This window comes from Paramacrobiotus metropolitanus, unplaced genomic scaffold (genome assembly GCF_019649055.1).
Source record: "Paramacrobiotus metropolitanus isolate TYO unplaced genomic scaffold, Prichtersi_v1.0 Parri_scaffold0000131, whole genome shotgun sequence".
In the NCBI taxonomy this organism is placed as follows: Eukaryota; Metazoa; Tardigrada; class Eutardigrada; order Parachela; family Macrobiotidae; genus Paramacrobiotus; species Paramacrobiotus metropolitanus.
The window spans coordinates 147,911-171,836 of record NW_026570351.1 but is presented as its reverse complement, the minus strand read 5'-3'; the positions used below and the strand labels follow the sequence as shown (position 1 = coordinate 171,836).

Sequence of the window (23,926 nt, the reverse complement as noted above, 5' to 3'; positions counted from 1 at the left end):
ATCTGCTAATCAAAACTCTTAAACACACATCGGGTCCCGGATTTTCGTGAACTGTTTTGCCCATACAATTGTACAGTGAATACGAAAGTGATGTGAGCATGGACACGGTATTGTTCATGGAAACGTGTTCATGCGTGACAATGTACTGTACACTGTACAGTACGTGGCAGGCCAGACGGCGCAGTCTGAGCTAGCGGATTGAGCCAGTCCTAGCTAGCGCACCCCAAAGAGTGAAAAACAGACAGCGAGACACTGCACCGGACCAGCGGTGTGTACGTACGTACTCTTTACATCGTCCTCCGACAAAATGCCCATGTTGACCTTGAACATTTCCAAATCACATCAACAATTTTAAGGAGCGGCACCTCGCAAATTTATGGCCAAACGTGATTTAGAAATGGTAAGCTGTGCCGTTGCGAAAGTATGAAAAACGGGGGAGAGTACGGTTTATGGGACAGGCACCTGCGCCACTGGGTGAACCCTGGAAGGCGGTATTCGGGGTATACAAAATTGACCATTTCTAGATGGCGTCATTTGGAAATGCTCCCTACCCCGGCCTAACGTTGATGTTAAAGGCTTAAAGTACATAATGCAGGTAGAACCGCTGTCGAATTCCGAGTTTCATGAATTTACGTTTATTATCGATCCTTACTTTACGACACGCTCTTTACTATACACCGCAAAGAAATTTTAGAAGGTATTCGTAGCATATTAGCGAGAGTATTCTCACCTTTCCTATTACATATTTGAGTGCATTGAGCGTAATACGCTCTCCGCCAGGCATTTGATACCCAAAAGAAACAACAAACCGTAAAGCTGATATTTAAGGGTACTTCAAACACAACGTGGACCAGTAGTTTGTTTCGTAGCCTTTAATTTCTAAAGCATGCCGGCGTCGTGCGTCTGATTTGGATGGGTATTGCCTAAAAATTTCGCGCACACAACAAGAGAAGTTTGATACGAAAAAAAATCATTTAAGGCTAGTTAAATCCAACTACAAATTACATACGAGCAGCAAAGATCTTTTTTAGCTTATGGGAATCCGCTACTTTCAATCTTTAGTGACATGGTTTTGGAAAAATAGAATTAATAATTCGATTAAAAAAATGAATTTCCAGCGAGAAAAAAATAATTTCGATAATTCGGACAGAAAAATCGTGATTGGCTGGCTGCGGATAAGCCCCGCCCCCCAAACCGAACAATAGAATATTAAAATTCAAAATTCAAAATTACGCAATTGGTCCAGTGGCTAACGGAAACTGGCACCGTTGGTACCGGGTGCAAACACCTGCGATCTTGCTCTTCTTCAAATTCCAAATCAGTGTGTGTGAGTAATTCGAAATGTCAGTTGTTGTACTTGTGTTAGTCAGTATTTCTATTTTTTACAATGAATCCCGGCAAGCATCAATGCGGGGAGTGTAAAAAATTTTTTCAACGCGCGGATGACATGCGGCGTCATAAGAAGGAGGTTCATGCCGACATGGATCGCGTCACCTGCCCGGCCTGCAAGAATGAAATGGTGCGACGAGGCCTACTCCGCCATCAGCGAGAGAATTGCCATCCGGAAAAGAACCCAAGGAAGCCCACTCAGAGAGTGTTTCGACCGATTCCGTTGGCACCGGAGCCACCGGCTGGGAAAAGACCAAGAAAGTCTTCGCACCCGCGGAAGGTGGTCCGTGCGACGGAAGGATCTGCAACGCCTGCACCAACGACGGCTGCGCCGGCAGCACCGCGGACCATCACCAAAGTTACAGCTGTTAATGCTGTTCTTGTAGGCAATTTCCAACGAGCGGTATGCAAATGCGGTAAACTTGTTGGTTTCTTGGATGGTTCCCATAAAATTATTTGTTGTGTGTGTGGTGCATGCCGCCGTCAGGCGGGCAATTTGTTATTGTTCGTGAAGAACAATTAGTCCAATTTCTTGTTAAAAATGGAATAAAAGAACTGATTACAGAACGTTGTTGTTTATTCGCTTGTAAATATAGTATACATGTAGTTAACTATAAATGAGAAGCAACCCTAAAATACCCTGTAACAAGAAAAGTTGTGTGCCTGGTGCACTCCTTTGTCACAAACTAGAGCAGTAGACTAGTAGTCAAAAATTCAACGCCGGTAAAATTTTTGTTTTTATTTTGAGGTTTTATCTGTTTTGCTCAACGGAGTAGGTTTCTGATCTCACTGCTTTTTTTTTGGCTTGAAATATTTTATCTGGAGTAACATGGATACTGCTCCATTATTTCCTGAAGATATGGTAGAGGAATATCTTATGGAGATATTCCTCAAGTATCGTCGTCTGCAGCGACGTCCAGAGCCGTGGGGTCAGAAATCCACGGTGGATCCCGCCGAGCAGTCCAAGCGAGCCATGGAGGCATTTGTTGCACATCGTGCGCTTAAGCGGCAGGAGGTCAATCAGGAGTATGACCTGGAAGAAGCTTACCAAGAAAGCTCTGAACTGCGGGATATTTTGGAGTCCCGGGAGCGAGAAGTTGCGGTACGTCACGGGAATAACCGCTTTAAGTGCTGCAGTGTTTACGTATCTTCGCTAAAATGCAGCTCTGCGTGTCAACGATGCGTTAAAAAATTTAAAATTTTCCTGGTAACAAGTACTTTTTGAGAACACAGGAGAAACAGTCCACTCAGTTTCTGAAGCAGAGAATCAGTGTTGCTTTAATGCGAAGTAATGCTGCTTGTGTTCATGAAAACTTCTCTATCGGTAGCAGGTTGGATGAAGTGTACTTTGGTTTGAAATGATTGGTGTGTTTACTGTGCAGGCAAGAGATGCGGAAATCGCGCGACTTCGGCAGCAAATTGAGCTGCTGCAACAGGGTCAACCAAATCCGGATGATCAGTTGAACTGGTATGTGTCAGTGCACAAAAATGGTTATTTCCTAATTTTTAAATTTTAATTATCAAGTAGTGTATCAACAATTATGGCTAAATTTGCGTAAATAGTGTTTACGTAAAAAGAATAAAAATCGAAATAACTATTACTGCTAATTTTTAATCGAAATTTAATCCCCTGCCGTGTACAGGGGCCAGCAAAATCCGGGGCCTCAAGGCGAGGCCAACGATGAATTTTAGTTCGCTGGATGGTGGCCTGCGATATTCCTTACTGATCACTGTAATTTTATCGCTTTTGTATGTGAGACTTTTCGCTCTACTTGTTTTTTGTTTCAACGTTTAAGTTTGGAGATTATGCGCGGTAATGCAATGAGTGTTTTGTGCACGGTCCCTTCCCATGTTAACTGGGGCAAATTCTTCATTTGATAATGTTTGTTGAGTGAAGCTCGCCTTGTACATATTGAGAAAATAAATAAGTACTAATACTCCTTTGAAGTTGATGCTCTACGTATGCTTTGTGCTAATCACACACTGGCTTTATTATCTGCTAATACTACAAACTAACTTAATTGATTTCATGCGCATAACCATATTTCGTGAATAGTTAACGCTGAGTATCGCGGTAGACACTGCACTAATCACTACGCAATTTGTGTACTTGATTAACACTTTCGCCCCCTGCTGTTGTGTAGGCTGATTGTGACGCCCCTAACCCCGTTTATATCCTCTTTAGCGTTCCTTGCGTTTTGCATGCGGAGTGATTTCCTTTGTTTCAACTCCTGTTCTATACTACATAGCAGGGTGACTTTAAACAGGCCGATGATGGTGATTGTCCAGAAGATAACGGCCTATGTTTTCGCTGCGCACGTTTTGTTTCGTTTCTTGTTTTTTTTTATTGTTATTCAAAAAATTGTTTTTTAGAAGCGCAGATGGTGGGAAGGATCCCACTAGACTCATGCTGCCGGATCAGCCTCGTCATGCCATTAGGTACTACATTTTTGCAGCAGTTCGCTGGAGCTTGGAAGCTTGGACCTTATATTCTACATTTCGTTTGCAGAACTCCCAATTACTGGGAGTTTCTTTCCTATGTCTTCAGTTTCCAGTCCCTATTATGCGGACCTTTCTGTTTTTACGATGAATACATGGACTTCATCGAGGGTAATAGTATTGAGCCTAGTTCGTACAAGAAAATGGAGGATGCCGTCAAGAAAGTGCCGACCTTGTCGGAAGGCAGCAAAGCCAGTCAGTCCACGGAGCAGGTGACGGAAGCCGAGATGCTGCCCCCGCCTCAGTACCATCCATCCCCATTGTGGCCGGATAGGGTATACTTTATCTTTTTCTGTGTGTTGATTTGTTTGGAGGGAGTCTGATTGAACGTGATGTGCGGCAGTGACAAAGAAAGTGCTGGCTGCAGTTTTCGCCTGCTATTTGCACATCATGCTCGTGCCGGGTGTGCCTTTGGATTTGTTGACTGGTAGGATGAGTGATTTATTGATCTTATTCATTTTACCAATTGGTTCGGGGGATAAATTGCACTAGTGTAATTATGTTTTTGCAGAGGAAAGCAGTTTGAGTAAACTGTCTGTGATCCAGTTGATGTTTTATCTGCTCATCGGGACTACGTTTGTCAGATTCAAGTATTCTGTGGCGTGGCTGCTTTGTAAGTGCAGTAAAATTTTACATCCACTTTTTGCTTTCAGACAGCACTCTTTTAGAAAATGGCGGTATGTTCGAAAGAGGAGCATGATGCTGATTATAATGTAAATTCGGCAATTAAATAACTAAAACAAACTGGTATTTTGCTATCGTAGCGGATGCCATGGTCAATGCTTCCGGCTTGGGTTTTAATGGATACGACGAGCTGGCGAAACCCAAGTTTGATTTGGTTAGCAATGTGGATATCACCGAGTTTGAGGTGCGTGTATTTGCGTAATCTGTGGTGGTTGCCCAATTATCCTGATTGTTTTGTTCTGCCCGTACAGTTCAACCAGAATATGCGCAGTGCGTTGACCGCATGGAACAGTTGTACTGCCCGCTGGTTACCATATGTCGCCTACGATCGGGCCCGTTTCCTGCCTATGATGGCAACCTACACGTTGTCCGCTTTTTCGCACGATAAACACAGAATTCATCACATGCTGTTCCTCTTAAACGCTATCGTGTATGCGAAATTGATTTACGTGTATGATGTACTGTTTTGTTTAGGTTTCTATCCGGGATACTATGTTACCTTCATTTCCGCAGCGCTGTTCACGGAAGCGGCCAGATGGGTAAGCACAACGCATCGCTTTGATAAAAGATACTTAATTTTAATGTCATGGTTTTCTTTTCACCAGGCTCGCCGAGTCTTTCGTCCACCCTTTCAGAAATGGAAAAACTCGTGTTGTGTATGATTTTATGACTTTCCTAACGATACGCCTCTGCTTAACCTATGTTACGTTCCCTTTCGTGCTCTTGGAATTCAGATATTCTTGGATCATTTACAAGTGAGTTTATGGAACAAGATCATTTATCGAAGGAACATCGTTTATGGAACATTTTTTTTCCGAATTGCGAATAAATGCTTGTTCTGTGAATTTTCATGAAATGTTGCACCTCTAATTTTGTAGTACGTCCAAGAGCAGCTACATTTTCTACAAGTATAAGCTGGCATTAATGTTTGTACGAACATAGCAATTAGTTGCTTATGTACCGGCATAGTCTTTAACCGTAACCTGCTTTTCTAGAACTTAGAAGTACTTGTTATTTTCTTGCAGAGCCCTGTATTTTCATTTTCACGTCCTGGCGCTTCTGGCGGTGTTCGTACTGCCGTTTTTCCTCAAATCAGATCGAAAACCGGTTAAAAATTTGGGATCCCAAAAGAAAGTAGACGGCGACGCTCCGAAATCACCCAGTTCAGTCCGGGTGAAACCCGAGCAAAGGGACGAAGGAGTGCGACACAGGAATATGTTGCCGGCCTGAACCGTCACCGGACCGGGATTGGAAGCAGCACCCAGCACCCATAAAGATGTACAGTTTGCTAATAAACCTGCCACCTGATAAAGATGCAGCCAAGATGCATGTACTTTACGCAGTGCGGTATCTTTGTTCCTTTTTTCTGGCACTGAAAAAAAACGTGGTTTACTTTTTTGACTGGGATTTTGAATGCGTTGGAAGTCCCATTTTTGTCGGGGAGTTTTGTTGCTTTTTGTTTCGCTTTTGTTCATTAAATATTAACCACTTTACGTTACAGAAGGATACTAAAAAACTATAAGAAATTCGGAGACGCCTCGAAAAAACATCTAAACGTTAATTATTGTTGTAGGTAAGCATATGCCGTTAACTGTTACGCTACTGCGTTGAATGAAGATGAAGCACATGGCACTGTTGTATGCCAAATCCACAGCAGCTGCGTATAAAAATCGAACTAGTAGTCCGAAAATTTCTCATTGGCCTAGTGGCTAAGCGCTACATTTTGCACCCCTTTTTTCCAAATAAATACAGGATGTTAAAGCCGGATTGTCTCCATAAATACCATTTTTTCCAACAAATTTACCAGCTACACAATTTTCCTTTTTTTCACGTGTTGCTGAATAGTACAGCTATGGATAATAACCCCGTTCACCCCGCAGCCGTCGATTATTTCCAGGATGCCACCACCCAGGTCGAAGCATACCTGCAGACCTTAGCGCCGGCGGTGTCGACGCTGTATTTTGACCATATCAAGATGGTCGAAATTCCAGCAACACCTTTGTTCGCCGGATTTACTAATATCCAGTAAGATCCCGTTACAATAATAATTTCTAAAAAATTGCAATAATTCTGTTAAAATTCTAAATCGAAGGAAAACGTAAATTAATGAAAAGGAAATTTATATATAGATCCATCACTGCGGCCAAGTGTGGCCTAGCATCGCTGGCCAACCTCCCGGGTAAAGCGACGCTGCAGTCGCTGTACCTGGAAGGCAACGCTCTGTCCGGATCGGCCTTGGAGGCCCTCCGCGACTGTCATTCGCTCCGACAGCTTTACCTTCCGGACAACCTGTTTGAGTCGGCGGATGACTTCCGACCGATCCGAAACCTGCCACTGGATCTGCTGGATGTCGGGTACAACCCGATCACCCGCAGCTCGTCCTGTCAGGAAGCATTGGACCTGCTGTTTCCCAACACCGACATCCAGGTGACCGGGCACATCGTCCAGGAGGACTCCAGCAGCAGCGAGGAGGAAGGGGAACTATACGTTTCCGATACGGGTAGTGATTTTATTATTGCTAATAATTAGTGATAATATTTGTAATGCTGTAGTTTATTAATCAAACTTAATTTTACTAGAATTCGAGGAGGAATCGACCAAGGATTCGGAAGAAATGGCAGCCGCCGTCAAGGCGCTGGAAGAAGGTGAACCTGATTTTCGAACTGACTTATTATTTATTTGCTTATAATTCTTTTTATTCGTAGATCCGGATTGGGAGATGGATCATGTGAGCAACTCGTGCTCCGAGGATTCTGCGGATTCGGAATTGTAATTAGTTGGTTGTTTTTGCGCTACTTGTGTTTTTTTTTTCAGCATCGTTGTATGAAATTAATAAATGCGAGTGGGCTACGGTGTGGCTTTACGTTACAAGATAATAATCATAGGTGCTCCCAAATGCATTCACATACACATATTACAGTTCTTTATTCAGTTTATTGTTGATAATAGTATTGGCATACACACAAACGATCTCACTCGTTGCCAGAGCAACGCTCCGTGGCTACTTTACCCATCTAGTTGCTAGTCTACCCAGCTAGTTGCTAGTGTATTCAACTTGTTTCTTAACTGCAGAGCCTTTCGCGGGTTCATCCATGCAATTCGATCTTCATGCAAATTATTCGCGCTTGTCTGCACTTACAAACTTGTAATATTTGACTTGCACGATTTCTTTATCTGACGTATTTTCTAAAATGTCCGAGTATCTTTCACCTATGGATTGGGAGGCCTGGGGCCGTAATTTTCATGAAAGTGTAGCGTCCTTTAACGCTGAATTTGATATCGTGGATCAGATTTTGCGGGAAGCAGGTGTGGTTCCTGAAGTGCGCGAGGGATTTGTCGATCCGGATACACAGAAGGACCGTTACCTACCGCGGTACGAGGCGATCTCCCCGCCGCCGCCGGCCGAAGCGGATCCTGAGCCTGTCCTGATCCACGTGCCTGAACCCAGCCATACTGCCCTATTTCAGCCGCCATGCCAGCTCGTGCCAACGTTCGACCCAGCACCTCCGGCTCCTCCATCCCAGCTTACGCTCGGTGAGCAGGCAACGCTGCACGAGTTCCTTCAAGTTCGACCTAGCGGATCGGTATCGATGTATGCCAATGTGGATACCGTGACTTTGACGCACGGCGGAGCGTTGACGGTTAACATCCACCGTGAGAATGGCGTCCCGCAGTTCGCGACCCTGCACACCTGCCGTGGGAAAGAGAAGGCCGGTTGTGCCACCACCATGGGGGAGCTGCGTGCTGTACTGCGCTTTCTCCTCTCTACCGAGTGCGACGCCCAGATCCACCGCGCATCGCCACCTGTCAAGAGGGGCGAACTCGTCGACCCGATGTTTCGAAAGGGGTTCTCCCTCACCCTGCACGCCGCCTGGATCTCCCTGAAACTCGGCAAGCACTTCCAGCTGCGGATTTCGCGCGTGGGCGACAATCATCGCAGCGTAGCCACTCCCAAGATCAGCCAAACCACCCTGCAGCGCCTGCGATGCAAGAACTGGTACGAGCTCCTCCCGCAGCTCTTCCCGGGCTTCTCCCATGGGATCAAACGTAAGGTCACCAGTTCATTCAAGTTCATTTCATTTTTCAACAAGTTCAGTTCAACGTTCATAAAGTTCAATGTTCACTAAAGTTCAGTGTTCATTAAATTCATTTCAATGTTCAATAAAGTTCGGTATTCATATTTTTACGTTCATTGTTCACTGAATCGAATTGAATTCATCTTTCATTTTTTTAGCGTTGCCGCAAGAGTTTTGGAAGGACTTCCGAGCATACCTGGCTATGGAAGCCGTCCATGCTGCGCGCTCTATGGACATCGCTGGACCAACGGAGGAGCAGTTGTCGGTGATGCTGTCTAAACTGCAGGCTTCCAGTTTCTACAGTATTTTGCTTGAGCTGATGCCTGTGTATTCTGATTGTTCATTTACATGCTTTGCCAGTATTGATTACGTGCGTGAGCAGTGTCAGATGTGGAACTTTACTGTGAACAATTATGCATTCTAACATTGTGCACGTTAGCCACTGCGTCGGCTAGCTACACCATTGTGTACGTTAGCCACTGTCAGTATTTCATATCAAGCTCACTGGTTCTGAATAAAATTCAGTTGGCATGTTTTTGTTTGGAAGTTTTACTAATAAATTTCAATCATGGATTAGACATTATCTGATGTTGATATGGCTGATTTAATAGCGGATGGTGATTGGGATGACGACGATCCCATGCAGTTAGATAGCGAAACATTGCGTGATGCTGCGATGCTAGCGGCAGAGGATGATTTGGTTTTGGATGAGCCTATGCCCCAGTGGGGCGGCAGTTCTGATATTGCAGATAGAGTTGATGTTCGTTGCATTGGTCGTAAATATTCCAGAAAATTTCGTGTACATCTGAACACTTTTGACGTTAAGGTTTCTGATTTGAATGGTACTGCGATCAGTGACATTCCGCAAACCATTTGTAGTATTTTAGAGTATATTTTGGCTGTTGTGTTGACCGGTGTGAACGACAGCGATGCGGTGCGTCTGCGTGTTGATTCGCGTCATTTTGATCGTCCTCTTTATACATCGTTGACTCTGCGTACGGAACTGAGTGTCCAGCGCTGGATGGCGGACATTCAGCGCGTTTTGAATAGCCATGAAGAATTCAAACTGGACGATTCCTTCCAGATCTTTGCCCAGCATACGGAGCTGCCCTTCGGTCGTTGTGTGAAGGATGTGCCGGCACTTCTTTTGCGTCGCTTGAAGAGGATGAGGTCCGTGACGATTGTGAATGGCGATGATGACCTTTGCATGGCGCGCGCATTGGTGATGGGCAAAGCGTTGGCCGACAACAACAGGAAGCTGTTCCGGAGCCTGCGGCAGGGTAAGCGAATGATAACCAAGCTAGCCAAGCAGCTTATCAAACGTGCCGGTTTGCCAGAGCGGGCGTATACTCTAAGGGATGTATCGGCCTTCGAGAAGGTTCTTTTCGAATATCGTATTGTTGTGGTCAGCGTTGACCACGCTAACGCCATTGTCCATAAAGGTTACAAGCATAAGAAGCATATAATTTTGCTGCATCATGACGGTCACTATGATTTGCTGAAGTCGTTGCCGGCATTCTTTAAGCGTAACTACTGGTGCTTTGAGTGCATGAAGGGGTACGATAATTGCGTAAAGCACCGCTGCCGTGCGAGGTGTTCGTTGTGTCTCCGTGTTACTTGCCCACAAGATGCCAACAATCTCGTCGTCTGTCCGGATTGTAATCGTACGTTTCCTGGACAGGATTGCTTCAATTATCACAAGCTCGGTAAAAAGAAAGGTCCCTGTTATCGGCGTAAGGCTCTTTGTGATACCGTTAAGCTCTGCGTACAATGCCGCTGCATTTATTCCAATGCCCAGCGCAAGCCGGACAATCCTCACCGTTGTGGCGAGACGAAATGTAAGAGGTGTGATGTCTTTGATCTTCCCGCGGAGCATCGCTGCTACATGCGGCCCAAGCCATTTACTCTGGACCGGATGGCCAAGTGCTCCTCGGCGAAATTCTTGTATTTCGACTTTGAGACCTACGTTTCTCCGTCCGGCGACCTTGTGCCCAACCTAGCGGTAGGTTGTCCATTGTGTCCTAATTTTTATGTTGTAACATGGGGTATTGCGACAGGTTGTACAGAATGACGTAGGCGATGAATGGATTTTCCCGGACTCTGCGACCGAAATTGGCAAGGACGTTACCGATGACCTTTGCACATTCCTGTTCCAGGAAGACCACCAGGGCTATTACGTCATCGCCCACAATTTTAAGGTAATTTATTTAGACCATTCATTTAAAATCACTCTTATACACTCGGCCGACTTTTGTAGGGGTTCGATGGATACTTTATCCTCAATTGGTTGCTGCGGAACGGCATCGTCCCAAAGGTCATCATGAACGGCGGCAAGATCTTGATGTTGGACGTTCCGGCACCATACAACATCCACTTCCGCGACAGTTATAACTACAATCCGCAAAGTTTGTCTAAGTGGCCGGCGACCTTTGGATTGGAGAATGCCAGCAAGGGAACCTTCCCCCACCGGTTCAATCGGCCCGACAACTGGAACCGCGTCGAGCCCTTTCCTTCCAAGAACGAGTACGGCTACGGCAGTATGAAGATGAAAGACCGGCTGGATTTTGACCGGTGGTACGATGCGGAGTTTGCGGACAAGGGCGGGATCTTTGACTTTCGGAAGGAGTTTGTCCAGTATTGCCAGAATGACGTCACGGTACTGCGTCAGTGTTGCCAGCAGTTTGCCCAGCTGTTTACAGACATCAGTGATGGACTGAATCCTTTCGTCTCGGCCGCCACCATTGCCGGAGTCTGCAGCGTTTACTGGCGGACCTTCCTGCTGAAGCCGGAGCAGATCGGACTGATTCCCAACCAGGGCTTCGGACGCAACCGCCCACAGTCCACCAAGGCCCTGCGCTGGTTGCAGTGGATGGAAGCCGAAGGTCTGTGTGCAATTCAGTCAAAGGTCACCGGCTCAGAGCACAAGATCGGCTCGTACTTTGTGGATGGATTTTGTGCCCAGACCAATACAGTGTACGAATTTCACGGCTGCTGGTTCCACGGCTGTTCTCAGTGTTTTGCCGGCAATACTGTCCATCCATACCGCGGCCTAAAGATGTCGGACATTTACCGGGAAACCATGGACCGCGACCAGTATTTTAAAGATACGGGATATAACGTAGTTGTTATTTGGGAACATGAGTACGACCGGATGCGCGTCAGTGACCCCGACTTCAACGATTATGTTCGCACCATCAACATTCAAGCCGGAATCAATCCCCGGGATGCCTTCTACGGTGGACGCACCAACGCGGTCAAGCTCCATCACAAGGTGGCCGAGGATGAGCGGATCTGTTACTACGACGTTTGCAGCGAATATCCGTTCGTGAACAAGACCAAACGGTATCCCACCGGACATCCGGTCATCATCACCAAGGATTTTGCGGATCCGCGCAGTTACTTCGGCCTTATGTCTTGCAAGGTGCTGCCGCCCGAAGATCTGTACTTACCCATCCTTCCGTACCGTAGCAAGGACAAGTTGACCTTTCCACTTTGTCGGACCTGTGCCGACCAGCGCATCAACGCCCCCTGTGAGCACGAGCCGGACGAGCGCGCACTGATTGGCACTTGGTGTACACCGGAAATCGTGGCAGCGCTGGACCGTGGTTATATATTGGTTGAAATGTACGAAGTATGGCACTTTGACCAGCACGAAGACCGTCTCTTCGAGGGATACATCAACAAATTCCTAAAGATTAAGACCGAAGCCAGTGGGTGGCCGACCGACGTAACCACCGAAGACCAAAAGACCCAGTACATCCAGGAATACCAAGCCAAAGAAGGTATACAGTTGGACCGTGAGAAGGTGCACGAAAATCCGGGTTTGCGCTCGTTGGCCAAACTGATGCTGAACAGGTATTCTAGTTACATGACTCCGGGTGCACGAACAACATTTATGTCTTTTTGTAGCTTTTGGGGCCGTTTGGGTATGCAGAACAACAAGTTGACCACGGAATACGTTAGTGACCCAGCCCGTTTTTATGAGCTGTTGCTGTCCGGCCAGTACCATGTCCACTCGTGGGACCTTTTCGGGGAAGAAGTCCTGCAGGTCATGTACACTAAGGAGGAAGGCTTCATCGAAGATAATTCTAGCACGAATGTGGTACTTGCTGCGTAAGTACTAGTGACCTAGCACGATACTAGCCATGACCTTTCTTGTTTTGTTTGACCGTGACCTTTCCCTGTTTTTGACTGACCGCAGGTTTACAACTTGTTGGGCTCGGCTGCATTTACTGCATTTCATGGAACAAGTCCAGGACCGACTGCTATATTTTGATACGGGTCAGTCAAAGGCATGCTGTGTTATGCACGTTCCGCAATTGCACTGTCGTATTGCAGATTCTATCGTCTTCGTGGACCGGCCCGACCAGCCCAAGCCGAAAACGGGCAAGTTTTTGGGTGACCTTACGGACGAACTGAAACCCGGACAACACATTGCTGAATTCGTTAGCCTGGGTCCGAAGACGTATGCGTATAGGACGAATGATGGTGTTGACACTGTTAAGCTTAAGGGATTCACTCTTAATGGAGCCACCAGTGAAGCAGTTAATTTTGAACGCATGTTGTCCATGTTAGACACTTCAGAAGAAGTGATTGTTAACTATCCTGACACTATACAGCGCCATAAGCCCACTTTAACTTTAGGGCAGCGCGATATATCTAAGAAGTTTCGAATGACCTATGACAAGCGCCGAATTGTTGAGAATTGGAACACTTTACCGTTTGGCTATGTACCAAAGTGAATAAAAGTAAACCTTTTCGTCGGAAATTTTAATTCATTTTTACCACAGTAATTACAGTAGGTTAACAAAAGCACAGCCCAGACTGCAGCACATCATCACTGTAAAATCAGTTAACAACTATTAAAGTCAGAACAATCAACAACATTAAATCCATTTTCCGACTGCCCCATCTCCCACTGGTTGGAAGGAGAATTGCCAATGTAAGGTTTGGATTCCAAAGTCTTGTTTTGATCTCAAGTCCGCTTTGTTTCAGAAATGACTGCCGGGACAAATTGGAGGAGAAAGTTTACAAAAGGTTAGCCCGTAATGTTGTAGATAGCGGCTGCATTGCATGCTGTGTCGTTCACGCAGAGGTCCAACAGCCGGGGGCGGTGGGCGATAACTTTTAATATGTTTTCAAGGCAGACAAACGTTATTAAAAGAACTATCAACATTAACCACAATAAACCAATACAAAACTTTCCCAGGCGGTTGTCGATGCGCTCGACCAGGTCCAGCCTGGGAATCATGCCCTGTAAATTCGCCATTTTGCTCCCTTTAGGCGTTCACTGTTCACTTAAATAATTACAAACTGAACTTGAAATACTCTTCTGCTGTGTCGGTAAGACTCTGTCTACGTTAGCCACCGTGTCGCTTAGCCACCGTGTCGCTTAGCCACTGTGTCGGTTAGCCACTGTACCACCGTAAACAAACGAAATAAAAGCCGTAATTTTCCTTGCTTTCTTTTAATTTTTAATAATAAACAAAAATGAGTTTCATGGAAAGTTTTGGCTCTTCCGAGTACTCCACGTATGAGGCGCGACTGGCAACGTATAGTGACTGGTACCATCCTTGCAGGTTTAACGGATCGCGCTCGCTAGCGGAGGCAGGCTTCATATATTCGGCCACATGCTTTGCAACGTGTTTCCACTGCAAGCGCACTCTGTCGGACGACTGGGAGGATGGGATGGATGCGTGGAAAAAGCACGTGTACCTCAATCCATTCTGCGGATACGTGAGGGCCATGCGTGGACGGGCGTGGGTGGACCGAGTGTACGACCTGGCATGGGGTGGAGCCCAGCCTTTGGATTGGTGGACGTAGACATTTAAGTGTTTTCGACCAATAGTATGCGTGTGAAAGTGCTTTTGTACGTCTAACTGTTAGTTTTTATGCGCAGACATGTATTCAGTGCTTGATAGTGATCCACGTTTTAAGGCATGCTTCGGCTGTTGTGTGTGCGGGCCGACCATGTCGGGAAAAAGTGAATTTGTGTTTAATTTAATTAAAAATCGAGAGCAGATGATGGACCGACCGCCAGACCGCATTGTGTATTGTTATGGTGAATATCAGAAAGGATTTGATTTGCTACTAGAGGCAGAGCCGAAAGTGGAATTTGTTAAGGGTATAGAAGAAGTACTGGCCAACGATGATTTTTTTAATACTAATCAACAAACACTGCTTATTATTGACGACTTGTCACACGTAATTAACAAGAATATGCGATGTACAAAGTTATTTACGCAAGGCATACATCACAAAAATGTATCCGTGATTTTAATCCTGCAAAACTTGTATAAACAGGGAAAAGCTATGAGAGACATTATGCTAAATTGTCAGTATCTAGTGCTGTTTAAGAATGTGCGTGACGTGAATCAGATTAGTACGCTAGCTCGGCAGATGGATCTACCGCACCTGGTGGACGCTTACCGAAAGGTCACTTCGGAGGCGTACCAGCCAATCATTCTGGACTTGAGAAGCAACTGCCCCGACTATTTAAGGGTGCGGTCTCATGTGATGCCGGATCAGTATATGCGGATTTATTTAAGAAAGAACAACAGTACTCTGCCTAAGCCATGTCGGAAAGAGTGAAGGCCTTAGCGCCCTACATTATTACTTTACGGAGTCTGAGGCCGAAACAGCGGAAGGTTTTATTAGAGTATGTTAATCGGAACCAGCTGAAAGGGCTCGAGGAGATTGCAGTCAATATTATTAAAAATACCATTACCTTGCCGCCGGCTCATCTGGATACCTGTAAACGACACCGAAAGTCCCTGAGGCTCTTGGCACTACGCCGATACCCGTCCAAGAAAAAGCGAAAGATCCGGATTTATTGGAGCACTTATTGGAGCAGCAAGGCGGATTTATTGGAGCACTTTACCCGTCATTGCCGGTGTGCTAGGCAGTTTAATCGGCAATGGATGAATTTTTAATTGTACCTAAGCGAATAATGGACGACCGCCTGGCCAGTAAAATTCAGTTGAATAAGCAACCCCCGGAGGCGGTAGAAGTGATATCCCTGGACAATTTAGTTGCCAAGATCGTTAACCGTAATGATATAAGCGAGTACGAGAAGGCCAACCAGCTATCTTCCACGTTAGAGCGCTTTCTAGCCCTTAAGCCACGTGCGATTCCTGAAGAAAACCCCATCCAAGTTCCTAAGTACGTTGCACCGAAACCACCCGAGCCGGCTAAAGAGCCCAAACGCAAAATACCCAGGCGTCAGTTGAGTCCGCCAACTACACCAGCAGAAGTTGACCACCAGGAGATTTTCCATGCACCGCCTTCCGGTCGACTGCGTGCCCGCAAAACGAAAGGAGGGCAGAAAGGCGCAGGCAATCCACGAGCCAAGTGGATAACTTTACCGTAGCATGTCTTCTTTTTTGCCGTCAGTTCTACGCCTTTGCCGAGTCTTCCGGATAAATTGTGTCTCAACGTGTTGCAATGAATCAACTCCTGAAGAAATATCTGGACGCAAAAAATCCCGGAAGCTTTGGCGGCGTAGAAAGGTTTTATCAAGCGACAAAGCAACACAAACTGAACCGTGCGAAGGCCAAGGAGCTGTTGGAAGAACTGGATGAGTACACGGTAACAAAGGACCGTTCGAAACGTTTTAAACGCAATCAAATTGTGGTCACGGACCTTCAAATGCAGTATCAAATTGACTTGGCTGATTTTTCTAAATATTACAAAGAGAATGATGGTATAAAATATCTGTTGTTTGCTATAGACTGCTTTTCTAAAAAATTATGTGTGGTTCAAATGAAAAGCAAAAATGCTACGGAAACAAGAAATGCTTTGCAAAAAGTGTTTGATGACTTGGGTGAACCGATGCGTGTACAGACTGATAAAGGGCGCGAATTTGTGAACGATATTGTTCAGTCATTTCTGAAATCCAAAAGAGTGGAATTTTTTACATCCGAGAATGAAGACATCAAATGTGCCATGGTGGAGCGAGTAATACGCACTATAAAATCACGCATGGTCCGGCTATTCAGACACCGAGTGTCCACACGCTATACCGATAAGCTCAATGACCTGGTGCATTCGTACAACCACTCTGTCCATCGCGCTCACGGCATGCGGCCTGTTGATGTCACCGAGGAAAATTCACTGGAAGTATTTAACAAGCTGTACAAAGACACTGTCGCCGAAGAACCCAAGTTTAAAGTGGGCGATACGGTTCGTCTGGCCGTTAACAAGGGAAAATTAGACAAAGGATATAATTATAATTTCAAAGAAGAAATATTCACCATTGCCAAAGTAGTACGGCACAGCATTCCTGTGTATCGGCTGAAAGATGAGCATGGCGTAATTATTAAAGGGCAATTTTACGGGCAAGAATTATCACGCGTGCGGAATGTGGAGAATAAAGAGCATACCATTGATTTTGTAATCAGACGACGAAAAGGTAAAGCTCTCGTGCGGTGGTTGGGATACGGGCCAGAACACGATACTTGGATCTCTGAAAAATGTTTGAAGGATCGCCATTCTACTTAACGCTGCCCAGCGATGTCAACAGTTTCACCGAAAATACTGCATCGGACTGGACGACACGCCTTAAGCATCCCATATCACTCAAAGGGCGCTGGGAAATGGCTTTGGTGGAATTTCAGTGCAATAATTCTTTATATACTCTGAGTCATGACCAGCATATTATTTTGGATACTGTATATGGCCTGGAGTACACTAGAGTCTGGGATAAAGAGAAAGAGGCTAATACGGATCGGTTAGTAGAATTCCTAGGGCGGAGTACCTATACTGATGACATAGTTGTCCCTGCTGGTAATTATAAAAATGTGGCGGCAATACTGGAGGTGATCAATAAGAACGCGCCAGTGATGAGCATGAAGAGCCCTTATTTCCGCGTCAACGGAAGCCATCTCAAGAACTTGAGCATTTTACCAGAAAATAAGTATGTGCAAATGCAACTCGATAGCCATAATAATCAACGGGTCAAAATTACTGTGGGAACACCGCGAACAACCGTGTATTTTCCTCCGGAATCCATGGCATTGCAGAAAATACTGGGATTTCGAAAATCACACCTAACAACGGACTTTTGGGATCTCACCCCACAAAGCGCAGATTTCTTGGCCGTTGATGGTGTTGTCGAAACGTTTATGGAAAAATGCAAGGATGAAAATTATTCTGAAACCCGAGAGTTCATCGCTGAGCAAGCGGCTAATGCCCATTTGCAAAATCAGAATTTATTTGTTTATTGTGATGTGGCTGATTACAGTTTAATTGGCGATACGGCAGCGCAGTTTTTGCGTAATGTACCTATTAGAGGCGGTACGGATCCTCTCGTGGAAGCAAGGTTCGACAAGGCCCATTATGTCCCTGTTATTGCTCAGCATTTTGAGACAGTGCACTTAACACTGGCGGATGATCTGGGAGAAAACGCCAAGTTTGAGAACGGCAAGTCGTTGGTGAAATTGCATTTCCGACCGCAGAAGCTGTTCTAAAATGCCTTTAGTACCGTATGTTCCTGATCCGCGGCGTTATGAAGACGTTTTCGTGGCGCAGACTGGTGGTAGCCCTCTTCTGCGCTATCGTGGTACCTTGCAGAATGGTTCTGGTTTTGCGCAAGTATTAAAGAATATTATTGCTAAGATTTCTTCATTTGCTAAACCGATTATACGAAGAGCGGCACCGCATGCTAAGGCAGCACTCGAAGCAGCAACACCGCACTTGCAAGAAGCAGCCACCGGAGCTATTAAAGACGTCGCTGCACAAGCTAGCGAAGCTATTAGTAAACGGATGCAGCAAGGCGAAGGTGTGCGAAAAAAGCGTACTCGAAAAACCCGTAGAACAACGAAGCGTGCCCGTAGAATTCCCCCGACAAATATTCCTGATTTTCTGTAATCATGGCAATGATGATGATGCCCAATTCGGAGCCAGCAATGCAGTTGGAAAATCAGCTCTTTGCTTTGCCTGCAACATTGACCGACCGATGGCGCACTGAACACGAGAAACTTAATCCTACAACGATATTTACCGAGGATGGGACGGCTGGCGATATTAACTTCTACATTCCTCCAAGTACGGCTGGACTGTTGAGTTTAGGTGACATGGTACTGGAGTTGGAAGTGGCAATAAAGGTCAAGAAAAATAACCAGAATAATTTTGAAATAATCACTGCCGCTGAGGGGGTGGCCCCGGTGAACAATTTTCTGCATTCATTATTCCAATCGGTTCATGTAACGGTGGCTAATCGCCTCATCTCGGATGCGGCAACATTTTATCCGTATCGCGCTTATTTTGAATCATTGTTATTTCATTCTCCGGAAGCGCAATTTTCGCAATTAAGCTCAGCGGGCTATGCACTGGATTTGCCGGGAAAAATGAATAATCAGACCGATAACACTGGTGAAGTATGGCGGTATGACCTTTTTGGGAAGGGAGAATATGTACAATTATCCGGAAAAATATTTGCCGATTTATTTGACCAAAGCAAACCGCTCTGTACGGGTATTCCTGTCCAAATACGATTAGTTATGAACCGGCCAGAATTTTGCCTACGCGTTTGGGATGCCGATAAAGATACCAAAACATACAAACCATTCATTCGGAATGCTCGGTTATCGGTACGCCGTTATATTCCGGCTCCGGACTTTATGACCGCTGTAGCCGGCCAGTTACTGAATCGCACGGTTAAATACCACATTGAACGGATTGTCATGCGGGTGGCCGACATTCCGAAGAACACCCAAAGTACTGTAGTGACCAATCTGCAGATTGGTCAAATTCCTAAGGTGGTATTCATTGGTTTCCTGGACAGCGAAGATTTTCACGGCAATTACCAGAAAAATCCATTTAATTTTCACCATTTCGACGTACGGCAAATAAGTGTGGAAGTGGATGGACAAAGTTATCCGACCAAACCATACAATGCTGATTTTGCGAAAAATCAGTCATTGGAATGTTACGATGGGTTGCTGGATGCACTGGGCGCAAAAAACCATCCCACCGGATGCTGGTCGGTCAATCGTAATGGCTATAACGAAGGATACGCTATTTTTGGTTTTGATTTGACACCTGGTCATACGGGGCGTGGACCGTTGACTTTAATCAAACAGGGAAATTTAAGTGTGTCGGTGACCTTTGCAAAGTCACATGCTAAATCGCTGATGATGGTGTGCATGATGGTGTTTGATAGTATTATTGAGTTTAACCAGCATCGTCAACTGATTGCGGACTTCTCAACATGAACTCGGAACAATTATCGGCGGCCATGCGGGCTAACCCTATTACTAGCTCAACATTCCGTGGTGTGTTTGCTGCCGATGAAGTACCAATGGACCTACAGCCTTATCCTGCATCATGTATCGTCAATACGGATCCAGCAAAGCAGCCGGGCGAGCACTGGGTGGCCATATACCAAGACCAAGCCAGTGTCATTGAATTTTTCGACTCGAATGGGAAGTTACCGGCGTATTACAGCAACGCACTCAAGCAAAGATTTTCTGGTAGTGTTAGACTAGTGACCCAAGGCGAAGTGTTTGCAATCTGAATTTTCTACTGTGTGTGGACAGTATTGTATGTTTTTTATTCTACAGCGATGCAGTGGTCAGCCATTTGGCTCAATTGTTAAAATGTTTACTGAAAATAAGGCGAGCAATGACAAGATGGTTTGCCGAACTGTTAATCATCATTTCCAACTTAATACAGAAATATGCAATAGCAAATTTCTAGAAAAACAGATTGTTCGTGCATTAATATGAAATAAATAACCAGTAATTACGGCATGCAGCGTTACGCATTACATCATCATTTTATCCAACTGGGCACGCACTTCCTTACGGAACTGTGCCAAGTAGCTATCAACATCTAAATCAATACACTGACCCACATCAAGCTGATTAAGCAACAACAACACACCATGAATCTGCTTCTTTTCCAGAACGTCCTTTTCGGCAGTGTTCCATTCTTCATCCGTAGCGATTCCGCGCATCGGCGTACGACCAGTCGCATTCTCACGGTGCTCCCGAATATTGCGAAACATAATTTCAGCCAATTCCTAACAAATAAATCGGACCAGTGTGAAAATCTGACGGTTTAAAAATAACAAAGTGCAAAAATTGACAGCTCAAAAATTGCATGTTGTAAAAAACAAGCAACGCAAAATTACGCATTGTTAAAAATCAACAATTAAAAACCGACATTGTAATTTGCAACAAGTAAAATTAAAATAATTGTACGTATTCAACTAACCTGTTTCAACGAAACGGAAGCGAGACCAGGCTTGGGATCCGCGGCGACATCGTGAGCTTCGTTGGTGTCCCGGATCTCCTTCAGCAGCGTAAAGTCCACCACCAGTTCCTTGAGTCCTTCGTAGGCCTTCCGACCGAAAGAAATACCGACCTTGGTTGGATATAAATCTTTGTTAGGCGACAGGTTAAAGCGGCGTACAGTGGCCAGGTCCATGTTGTTGTAGCGGCTCCACTGGAAGTACAGGTTGTCGTCCAGGCAGTAGTGAGGAGACAGCTTTCCATTATCGAACAATGGCGGGCACGATGAGACCAAGTCGGCTTTACCAGTCAGCATTAATCCGCAGAGGCGCAAAAAGTTGTTGATGGTCATGGCGATGTACTTGTTGGCATCCACAGGCTTAAAGGTACCATCCGGCTGCTCTTTGAATTCGGCTAGGACCACCTTCGTCCCTCCCTCCAACCAGCGAAACAGGGCGAACTTGTCGAATCCGATTTTGTAGACGGGCAGACCCTGTTCGGTACAGGCGTAGCGGGCATGCTTGCCGGTAAGAGCGGAGGCGCTGCTGCTGCTGGCAATGTCGGATTTCTTTTGGCGCTTGATAGGTTCCAGCTGCGTCCGGTCCTTGGAGATCTTCATGGTGATCTTGCGCTTAGGATTCTTCCGGGCCGGGGTCGAGGTCGACGGGATATTAGCGAGAAATTCCATTATTGAAAAATGTTAACTAAAAGGTCACCAGCAATTTTCAAAAGTCAGATCAGAAAAGGAAAACGAAACTGAAAACTGCTTTTCAGGGCTCTGGCTGTAGACTGATTTTATACTGATAAGTGGTTAGTGCTTATCCACCTAGTCGTTAGGCTAGCACTGTGTAAGTTAGCCACTGCACTGTGTAAGTTAGCCACTGCAGTGTGTACGTTAGCCACTGCAGTGTGTACGTTGCCACTGCGTCGGTTAGCTACACCATTGCGTATGTTAGCCACTGCGTCGGCTAGCTATACCATTGTGTAGGTTAGCCACAGGAGCACTGCCAACACACTTCAAAAGCGAGCTACAGCAAAATCAGTTGTCACATTTGGATTTGATGTTCACTTGTCTTATTAGAGTGCTGTCAAAATGGCTGTTCACTGTGTTGTGGATGCTAAATATGTTGAGATTCAAAATGTTAAAGTGTTTAAGCATTTTGCTATTATTTGTCCTGAGAAAGGCAAGAGTATGTTCGCGACAGTTTTCCATCCATCTAAGAAATATATTGTTGAAGAATATGGATTACGTAATGTTAATAAGGGTGTTATATTTGGCATGCAGTTGTCTGAAAATATTCGCAGCTTACGTAGTACGATTGACACCTGGTACTCTGTTATGTTTGACGATTTCGGTGACGAACACGATTGTGGTCATCCTCATTGTAAGGGCGAGCGTCAGTACGATGTGCAGTTTTATGCAAAGGGTGCAGACAAGTGTGCCGTCCTAGCCAGCATTCTGAAGCCAGCGACCGTTCTCAACCTGGACGATTTGAAGTGTCCACCGTTTTGCCAGCTGTCCAGTGAACGTCCAGACAAGTGGAATAAGCCTGTTGCGTACGCCAGATGGTTGGAGGGGTACCTGAACCAGAAGACCTGCACGACCTGCATGAGAGAGCGACCGGATACCAAGAAAGAGCTGACCCAAGATGAATGCGAATGCGGAACCGTCCACTGGATCGGTAAGAGCGCTCGTATATACCGCAACAATGCTTACGAATCGGTAGTCATTATAACCAGCCGGCTTTTGCACATACGTGGTAGTAATCGAACTCGTATTAGCAGATTGTGAAGGTGACCAATGTTGTGGCGACTGCGGAGCTAAACTGTATCCTGGACCTCGCCCAGTTGGAGAAGACACTGTCGATGGCCCAGTACCTACCGCATAGATTTTCCGGGTTACTCCTGCGGACACTGCACCCCATGAAAGGTCATTGTCAGCTGTATGCTAATGGACGGATTACGGTCAACGGCGGCACGTCCAGACGGGAGTCCTGCGCTGTTGCATCATTTTACTAGTGTATTACGTCAGTATGGTTATCGCTGTATGGTTACAAATTATCGTATTGTTAATATGATTGGTTCCTTTAACTTTGGTCAAAAGTTAAATCTGGAAAGTATCAGTAATCGCCTGCAATTATCCTATACTCCGGAATTATTTACTGGTTTACCTATTCGCTTATTTTCATGTACTGCTGTTCTTTTTCATTCGGGGAAATGTAATTTTCTGGGCGCAAAGTCTGTGGAGTGTTTGAATGCTGCGGTAACAGAATTACAATCAAAGTTGTGACAGCCGTCGCTTCGCTCGCTCTGCGTTCTTACCAGTACGTACGTTCACCTAGTATACTGCACTCCAATTCAACTTGCAAATCGATAAGCTAGCCTTTGTAGACTTGGTTGATAGAGCTGACTCTAGCACGAAAGCGAAGATTACAGTTTTCCCCACTTGATTTCCGTGGCAAACTTTAAAAAAGTTGTTCTGCAGAACTCAGACCTTTTGGAGAAGCAAAAATGCCATGGTAGATTCAAAAGTGAGTCGCGTGATGTGATTGGCCCAGCAGCTAACTGGAACCGACCAATCACGATTTTCCTAATTGAATTTTTAATTCCTATTTTCCACGCTGGAAATTCTTTTTTTAATTGAATTATTAATTCTATTTTTCCAAAACCATGTCACTAAAGATTGAAAGTAGCGGATTCCCATAAGCTAAAAAAGATCTTTGCTGCCCATACGTCAGAAGTACAGCCGGTGTGATTTCTATACTAGCAACTGTCAAATTTACCACGTATTGGGATTCAGATGCGAATTGTATCTATGTCAAAACGCTCGAGCGCGCTCCAACTCACGCACTGATTTGTGAGTCAGACAGATTCACTGATAACGCTGCGCGCATTGGTCAGATGGAGAATCAGTTGCTGAATTATAAAACCGAGCTGTTGAGCTCGGTTTTATAATTCGTGGCCACATTCACGACCGCACATCAACTCGTTAAAGTTATCCTGAGCTGCTTATAAATGTTCGTGATGATTCCGTGCTGCATTAAA

The 23,926-nt window shown here is 45.4% G+C and overlaps 4 protein-coding genes across 4 annotated transcripts; 3 read left to right on the top strand and 1 right to left on the bottom strand.

The window, feature by feature from the left end:
* Nucleotides 1-2,218: 2,218 nt before the first annotated feature.
* Nucleotides 2,219-5,802, top strand: LOC129598884 (lysophospholipid acyltransferase 6-like). Its single transcript, XM_055496970.1, is given in 13 exon segments — nucleotides 2,219-2,491; nucleotides 2,772-2,857; nucleotides 3,657-3,713; nucleotides 3,766-3,828; nucleotides 3,899-4,163; nucleotides 4,240-4,315; nucleotides 4,400-4,501; nucleotides 4,653-4,756; nucleotides 4,824-4,955; nucleotides 5,046-5,111; nucleotides 5,178-5,215; nucleotides 5,217-5,327; nucleotides 5,598-5,802. Coding segments are annotated over 13 exon segments (1,578 nt in total).
* Nucleotides 5,803-19,267: 13,465 nt separating this feature from the next.
* LOC129598883 (uncharacterized protein F54H12.2-like) lies at nucleotides 19,268-19,861 on the top strand. Its single transcript, XM_055496969.1, has one exon. The coding sequence runs from the start codon at nucleotides 19,268-19,270 to the stop codon at nucleotides 19,859-19,861; it is 594 nt and encodes a 197-aa protein (XP_055352944.1).
* A 417-nt stretch (nucleotides 19,862-20,278) lies between these two features.
* On the bottom strand, nucleotides 20,279-21,607 carry LOC129598888 (uncharacterized). The gene is made up of 2 exons (XM_055496975.1): nucleotides 20,865-21,607; nucleotides 20,279-20,670 (listed from the first exon to the last, which is right to left on the bottom strand). Exons 1-2 carry the CDS (start codon nucleotides 21,567-21,569, stop codon nucleotides 20,413-20,415), a joined length of 963 nt encoding a protein of 320 aa, XP_055352950.1. The 5' UTR covers nucleotides 21,570-21,607; the 3' UTR covers nucleotides 20,279-20,412.
* A 347-nt stretch (nucleotides 21,608-21,954) lies between these two features.
* On the top strand, nucleotides 21,955-22,918 carry LOC129598890 (uncharacterized). The gene is made up of 2 exons (XM_055496976.1): nucleotides 21,955-22,563; nucleotides 22,667-22,918. Exons 1-2 carry the CDS (start codon nucleotides 21,975-21,977, stop codon nucleotides 22,768-22,770), a joined length of 693 nt encoding a protein of 230 aa, XP_055352951.1. The 5' UTR covers nucleotides 21,955-21,974; the 3' UTR covers nucleotides 22,771-22,918.
* Nucleotides 22,919-23,926: the final 1,008 nt, after the last annotated feature.